The 7,500-nt window shown below is 43.4% G+C and overlaps 2 protein-coding genes across 2 annotated transcripts in view; both read left to right on the top strand.

Annotated features, from left to right (window-relative positions):
• The window catches only part of LOC124020863 (clarin-2-like), an 11,072-nt gene extending 10,077 nt beyond the window's left edge, over positions 1-995 (top strand). Inside the window, exon 5 of the mRNA XM_046336158.1 lies at positions 932-995. Within this exon, the coding sequence (XP_046192114.1) occupies positions 932-948 (17 nt within the window). The 3' untranslated portion in view covers positions 949-995. The remainder of the gene's footprint in view (positions 1-931) is intronic.
• Positions 996-5,689: 4,694 nt separating this feature from the next.
• Positions 5,690-7,500, top strand: part of LOC124020866 (cytosol aminopeptidase-like) — a 34,558-nt gene continuing 32,747 nt past the window's right edge. Inside the window, 1 exon segment of the mRNA XM_046336162.1 lies at positions 5,690-5,928. Within this exon segment, the coding sequence (XP_046192118.1) occupies positions 5,836-5,928 (93 nt within the window). The 5' untranslated portion in view covers positions 5,690-5,835.

Below are 7,500 nucleotides of genomic sequence, written 5' to 3'. Positions count from 1 at the left end.
GACTACCTTGGTATTGTGGGGACTACCTTGGTAATGTAGGGACTACCTTGGTATTGTGGGGACTACCTTGGTAATGTGGGGACTACCTTGGTAATGTGGGGACTACCTTGGTAATGTAGGGACTACCTTGGTATTGTGGGGACTACCTTGGTAATGTGGGGACTACCTTGGTAATGTGGGGACTACCTTGGTAATGTGGGGCATACCTTGGTAATGTGGGGCATACCCTGGTAATGACCCAGGAGGATGGGGACTACACTTGGTACACACACACTACCTGGTACCATCTCTTATCTCCTCCCCTGGTCTTGTGGGGACTACCTCTGGTAATGTCCCCTCCCTTGTCTCCTCCTCTCCAAACTCTCTGGTAATGTCCCACTCCTCTCCAATGTGGGGACTACCTTGGTTATGTGGGGACTACTCCAACTAATGTGGGGACTCCCATCTCCTCTCCTCTATCTGTGGGGACTCTCCTCTCCTCTCATCTCCTCTCCTGTCCTCTCCACCTTCTCTTGTGGGGACACTCCTCTAATGTGGGGACTACCTTGGTAATCTCTCTCTCCTTGGTCTCCTCTCCTCTCCTCTGGTAATCTGTGGACCTCTCCTTCTAATGTCTCCTCTCCTCTCCTCTCCTCTCCTCTCCTCTCCTCTCCAACTTCTCTTCTCTCCCATCTCCTAATCTCCTCTCCTCTCCTCTCATCTCCTCCCTCTCCTCTCCAACTTCTCTTCTCTCCCATCTCCTCCTCTCCTCTCCTCTCCTCTCCTCTCCTCTCCTCTCCTCTCCTCTCCATCTCCTCTCCTCTCCTCTCCTCTCCTCTCCTCTCCTCTCCTCTCCTCTCCTCTCCTCTCCCTCTCCCTCTCCCTCTCCCTCTCCTCTCCTCTCCTCCTCTCCTCTCCTCCCTCTCCCATCTCCTCCTCTCCTCTCCTCCAGGGGTGTTTGGGTCTTAGCCGTCCTGTGTTTCTTAGCTGCTGTCAGACTCATCGGTCTCCGGAACGTGTCTCTAACTACCTCTCTTTTCCATTTCTCCATTCTGGATGAGCGACTGGATTGGTCCTTCTGGCTGGGCGTGGCCAGCTCCTCTCCGGTGTGGTGTGTGTTGTCCTGGCAATGAGCCGGATCAAACTACCCAAACCACAGAACAAGAAACTCCGAGCAGCCAACTGTCACCTCTGAAGTCCTCATGTCTGACACACACACACGCACCACGCACGCACTCACACACTCCACTCCACACACACACACACACACCTCTCCTCTCCTCACACACAACACTCACTCCTCCTCACACTCACTCACTCCTCTCCTCTCCACTCCTCACCACTCCTCTCCACACACACCTCCACTCCACACTCCTCTCCACACACAGACACAGACTCCTTCACACACACACTCCTCTCACACACACACTCCACACACTCCTCTCCTCACTGTGGGGACACACCCGTTAGTGGGACTCCCTTATCTCTAGCCTGCTGTAATCTACAGGACACTGGGTCTATCTACTGTCTATAGAAACTGTAATCTACCTGGGTCTATCTACCTCTCCTCTATAGAAACTGTAATCTATACTACCTGGGTCTATCTACTGTCCATAGAAACTGTAATCCACTGGGTCTATCTACTGTCTATAGAAACTGTAATCTACACTACACTGGGTATATCTCCTGTCTATAGAAACCCCGTTACCCTGTGTTTCTTAGCTGTCTACACTGGGTCTATCTACTGTCTATAGAAACTGTAATCTACACTCTCCTGGGTCTATCTACTGTCTATAGAAACTGTAATCTACACTGTGGTGTGTGTTGTCTGGCAATGAGCCGGATCTAAACTACCCTAAACCACAGATCTACTGTCTAAGAAACAGTCTACACTACACTGGCAGCTGTAATCTACAATGGGTCTATCTACTGTCTATAGAAACTGTAATCTACACTGGGTCTATCTACTGTCTATAGAAACTGTAATCTACACTGGGTCTATCTACTGTCTATAGAAACTGTAATCTACACTACACTGGGCTATCAACTGTCTATAGAAACTGTAATCTACACTACACTGGGTCTACACTGTCTATAGAAACTGTAATCTACACTACACTGGGTCTATCTACTGTCTATAGAAACTGTAATCTACACTGGGTCTATCTACTGTCTATAGAGACTGTAATCTACACACACTGGGTCTATCTACTGTCTATAGAAACTGTAATCTACACTGGGTCTACTGTACTACACACTATCTACTGTCTATAGAAACTGTAATCTACACTGGGTCTATCTACTGTCTATAGAAACTGTAATCTACACTACACTGGGTCTATCTACTGTCTATAGAAACTGTAATCTACACTGGGTCTACTATAGAAACTGTACTACACACTATCTACTGTCTATAGAAACTGTAATCTACACTACACTGGGTCTATCTACTGTCTATAGAAACTGTAATCTACACTGGGTCTATCTACTGTCTATAGAAACTGTAACGCTACACTGGGTCTATCTACTGTCTATAGAAACTGTAATCTACACTGGGTCTATCTACTGTCTATAGAAACTGTAATCTACACTGGGTCTATCTACTGTCTATAGAAACTGTAATCTACACTGGGTCTATCTACTGTCTATAGAAACTGTAATCTACACTGGGTCTATCTACTGTCTATAGAAACTGTAATCTACACTACACTGGGTCTATCTACTGTCTATAGAAACTGTAATCTACACTGGGTCTATCTACTGTCTATAGAAACTGTAATCTACACTGGGTCTATCTACTGTCTATAGAAACTGTAATCTACACTGGGTCTATCTACTGTCTATAGAAACTGTAATCTACACTACACTGGGTCTATCTACTGTCTATAGAAACTGTAATCTACACTGGGTCTATCTACTGTCTATAGAAACTGTAATCTACACTGGGTCTATCTACTGTCTATAGAAACTGTAATCTACACTACACTGGGTCTATCTACTGTCTATAGAAACTGTAATCTACACTACACTGGGTCTATCTACTGTCTATAGAAACTGTAATCTACACTGGGTCTATCTACTGTCTATAGAAACTGTAATCTACACTACACTGGGTCTATCTACTGTCTATAGAAACTGTAATCTACACTATCTACTGTCTATAGAAACTGTAATCTACACTGGGTCTATCTACTGTCTATAGAAACTAATCTACACTGGGTCTATCTACTGTCTATAGAAACTGTAATCTACACTACACTGGGTCTATCTACTGTCTATAGAAACTGTAATCTACACTGGGTCTATCTACTGTCTATAGAAACTGTAATCTACACTGGGTCTATGTCTATAGAAACTGTAATCTACAATGGGTCTATCTACTGTCTATAGAAACTGTAATCTACACTGGGTCTATCTACTGTCTATAGAAACTGTAATCTACACTGGGTCTATCTACTGTCTATAGAAACTGTAATCTACACTACACTGGGCATATCAACTGTCTATAGAAACTGTAATCTACACTACACTGGGTCTATCTACTGTCTATAGAAACTGTAATCTACACTACACTGGGTCTATCTACTGTCTATAGAAACTGTAATCTACACTGGGTCTATCTACTGTCTATAGAAACTGTAATCTACACTACACTGGGTCTATCTACTGTCTATAGAAACTGTAATCTACACTGGGTCTATCTACTGTCTATAGAAACTGTAATCTACACTGGGTCTATCTACTGTCTATAGAAACTGTAATCTACACTACACTGGGTCTATCTACTGTCTATAGAAACTGTAATCTACACTGGGTCTATCTACTGTCTATAGAAACTGTAATCTACACTGGGTCTATCTACTGTCTATAGAAACTGTAATCTACACTGGGTCTATCTACTGTCTATAGAAACTGTAATCTACACTACACTGGGTCTATCTACTGTCTATAGAAACTGTAATCTACACTGGGTCTATCTACTGTCTATAGAAACTGTAATCTACACTGGGTCTATCTACTGTCTATAGAAACTGTAATCTACACTGGGTCTATCTACTGTCTATAGAAACTGTAATCTACACTACACTGGGTCTATCTACTGTCTATAGAAACTGTAATCTACACTGGGTATATCTACTGTCTATAGAAACTGTAATCTACACTACACTGGGTCTATCTACTGTCTTTAGAAACTGTAAGCAACACTGGCCCCTGTGAAGATGTGGAGGTAAGAGGTACAAAAGTATCTATATCCACAGTAAAACGAGTCCTATATCGACAACCTGAAAGGCCGCTCCACAAGGAAGAATCCACTGCTCCAAAACCGCCATAAAAAAGCCTGACTACGGTTTGCAACTGAACATTGGGACAAAGATCATACTTTTTGGAGAAATGTCCTCTGGTCTGATGAAACAAAAATAGAACTGTTTGGCCATAATGACCATCGTTATGTTTGTAGGAGAAAGGGGAGGCTTGCAAGCCGAAGATCACCATCCCAACCGTGAAGCATGGGGGTGGCAGCATCATGTTGCCAAAAAGTCTATATACAGTGAGTGCAAATGAGGTAAGATAAGGAAATAAATAGGCCATGGTGGCGAAGTAATTACAGTATAGCAATTAAACACTGGAATGGTAGATCGGCAGAAGATGAATGAGCAAGTAGAGATACTGGGGTGCAAAGGAGCAACATAAATAAATAGATAAATACCAGTATGGGGATGAGGTAGGTAGATAAATGGGCTGTTTACAGATGGGCTATGTACAGGTGCAGTGATCTGTGAGCTGCTCTGACAGCTGGTGCTTAAAGCTAGTGAGGGAGATGTGAGTCTCCAGCTTCAGAGATTTTTGCAATTCGTTCCAGTCATGGGCAGCAGAGAACTGGAAGGAAAGACGAGTGTATGGGGCTTTGGTGACAAAACGGATGGCACTGTGATAGACTGCATCCAGTTTGCTGAGTAGAGTGTTGGAGGCTATTTTATAGATGACATCACCGAAGTCGAGGATCGGTAGGATGGTCAGTTTTACGAGGGTATGTTTGGCAGCATGAGTGAAGGATGCTTTGTTGCGATATAGGAAGCCGATTCTAGATTTAATTTTCGATTGGATATGCTTAATGTGAGTCTGGAAGGAGGAATGGGCCAAAATTCACCCAATTTATTGTGGAAAGCTACCCGAAATGTTTGACCCAAGTTAAACAATTTAAGGGCAATGCTACCAAATACTAATTGAGTGTATGTAAACTTCTGACCCACTGGGAATGTGATGAAGGAAATAAAAGCTGAAATAAATAATTATCTCTAATATTATTCTGTACACTATTGTTCTGTTTAGCTAGATCTGTACCTCTCCTCCAGTCCCTCCAGTCCTAATCATTCTATAATTCTTACATTTCACATTCTTAAAATAAAGTGGTGATCCTAACTGACCTAAGACAGGGGATTTTACTAGGATTAAATGTCAGGAATTGTGAGAAAAAAAAATAGTTTAAATGTATTTGGCTAAGGTGTATGTAAACTTCTGACTTCAAATGCATGTGTACATCTAATATGTGTATATATATATATATGAAAGTTAAGTTAATAAATAAGAATCCACATTTTTCAGTGGTTTGGTTTCTGTGGAGATTCATTTGATATTGTTTCGCAAACCCGTCGACAGGTGGCGACAGAGTTCATTTTCTTTTAAAACTGAAAAACAAGCCAGCCGGAGTCGGTTACTGATGACGTTACAGTTTATGCGACAGGTGAAGGTCGGAAGACAAACCCTTCCCAACGTGTTTTATCCATCTACAGTAGTAGTACTCTCTGATCAATCTCATTTCCCATCGAGAGACGGATATAATAAAACCCAGATACGATGCGGTTGTTAAGTGGAGCGGTGTTGCGGGCCGCGATGAGACACCGCTGTCGCTACTTTTCTGTGGCACAAAACAACTGGAACGCCAGAAAAGTAAGTTTAATAAAGTCTAGATAACAAGATTAATTCCCTAGTCCCTTGACCCAGTTCCATTACACAGAGTTAAAGTCATTGGACGGAGGCGGTTTGGTTAAGATTCCCGACGCTCGGTTTGAACATTAACGCATAAGGACTTCAACTTAAATATCAGCGATAGTTTTCTAAAAAAACACAAAATGTTTAGATTGAAATACAACTATTTTTTCGAGTTCTAGTTTCCACACCGCCATATCTCCATGTTTACAGCGCTTGTTTCCAGAAAGCAGCAGTAAGACGGAGTCGACCGGCGGTGATTATTATCAATGTAACTCAGAACAGCGGAGCGTAAATCCGCTGCGGACGTTCCGTGCTGACCGGACCGCTCGCTGATTGGTCCATCCACACCAGACGCGATCAGGACACGCAGCTTGAAATATCAACACCAACTCTGAACCGACTATATATTCATTTGGGGACAGGTCAAAAAGAATGACCATTTATGTCCCGGGATATAAACACTAGGTTGTCATTGTACCTGAAATGCTCAAGATTACCGCCACCTACTAGACTGGAGTTGAACTCGCTTATACTGTTCTTAATTATCTTTCCTCAAAGTCATTTAAAAAAAGATACCCTACTATTTAACACTACACTCTCAAACAATAATAATAAATACCCTACTATTTAAATCTATTTAGTCCTACTTCAGGCCAACAGTCTGAGATGATGGGACACCACCACTCAACCCACCCTGTAACTCGTCTGCTGTCTCTCACACCCAAACACCTCTCTGCAGCTGCCAACACAACCTCTATGTCCTGAGTCTTACGTTCCATCCCTGCAGTTGGTAACTATTGTTATAAATGATGAACATCCAACTTTACTGAAACATATATATGTAGGTTTATATCTCTGTTCTGGTACAGATCTACTGCACCCCTCCTCTCTGTTCTGGTCCAGATCTACTACACCCCTCCTCTCTGTTCTGGTACAGCTCTACTACACCCCTCCCTCTGTTCTGGTACAGATCTACTACACCCCTCCTCTCTGTTCTGGTACAGATCTACTACACCCCTCCCTCTGTTCTGGTCCAGATCTACTACACCCCTCCTCTCTGTTCTGGTACAGATCTACTACACCCCTCCTCTCTGTTCTGGTACAGATCTACTACACCCCTCCCTCTGTTCTGGTCCAGATCTACTACACCCCTCCTCTCTGTTCTGGTACAGATCTACTACACCCCTCCTCTCTGTTCTGGTACAGATCTACTACACCCCTCCTCTCTGTTCTGGTACAGATCTACTACACCCCTCCCTCTGTTCTGGTCCAGATCTACTACACCCCTCCTCTCTGTTCTGGTCCAGATCTACTACACCCCTCCTCTCTGTTCTGGTACAGATCTACTACACCCCTCCCTCTGTTCTGGTACAGATCTACTACACCCCTCCTCTCAGGATCCCTCCCTCTGTTCTGGTACAGATCTACTACACCCCTCCTCTCAGGATCCCTCCCTCTGTTCTGGTACAGATCTACTACACCCCTCCTCTCAGGATCCCTCCCTCTGTTCTGGTACAGATCTACTACACC

This window comes from Oncorhynchus gorbuscha, unplaced genomic scaffold (assembly GCF_021184085.1).
Source record: "Oncorhynchus gorbuscha isolate QuinsamMale2020 ecotype Even-year unplaced genomic scaffold, OgorEven_v1.0 Un_scaffold_960, whole genome shotgun sequence".
NCBI lineage: Eukaryota > Metazoa > Chordata > Actinopteri > Salmoniformes > Salmonidae > Oncorhynchus > Oncorhynchus gorbuscha.
The sequence above is the reverse complement of the archived record's forward strand: the minus strand, read 5'-3'. Positions and strand labels throughout refer to the sequence as shown.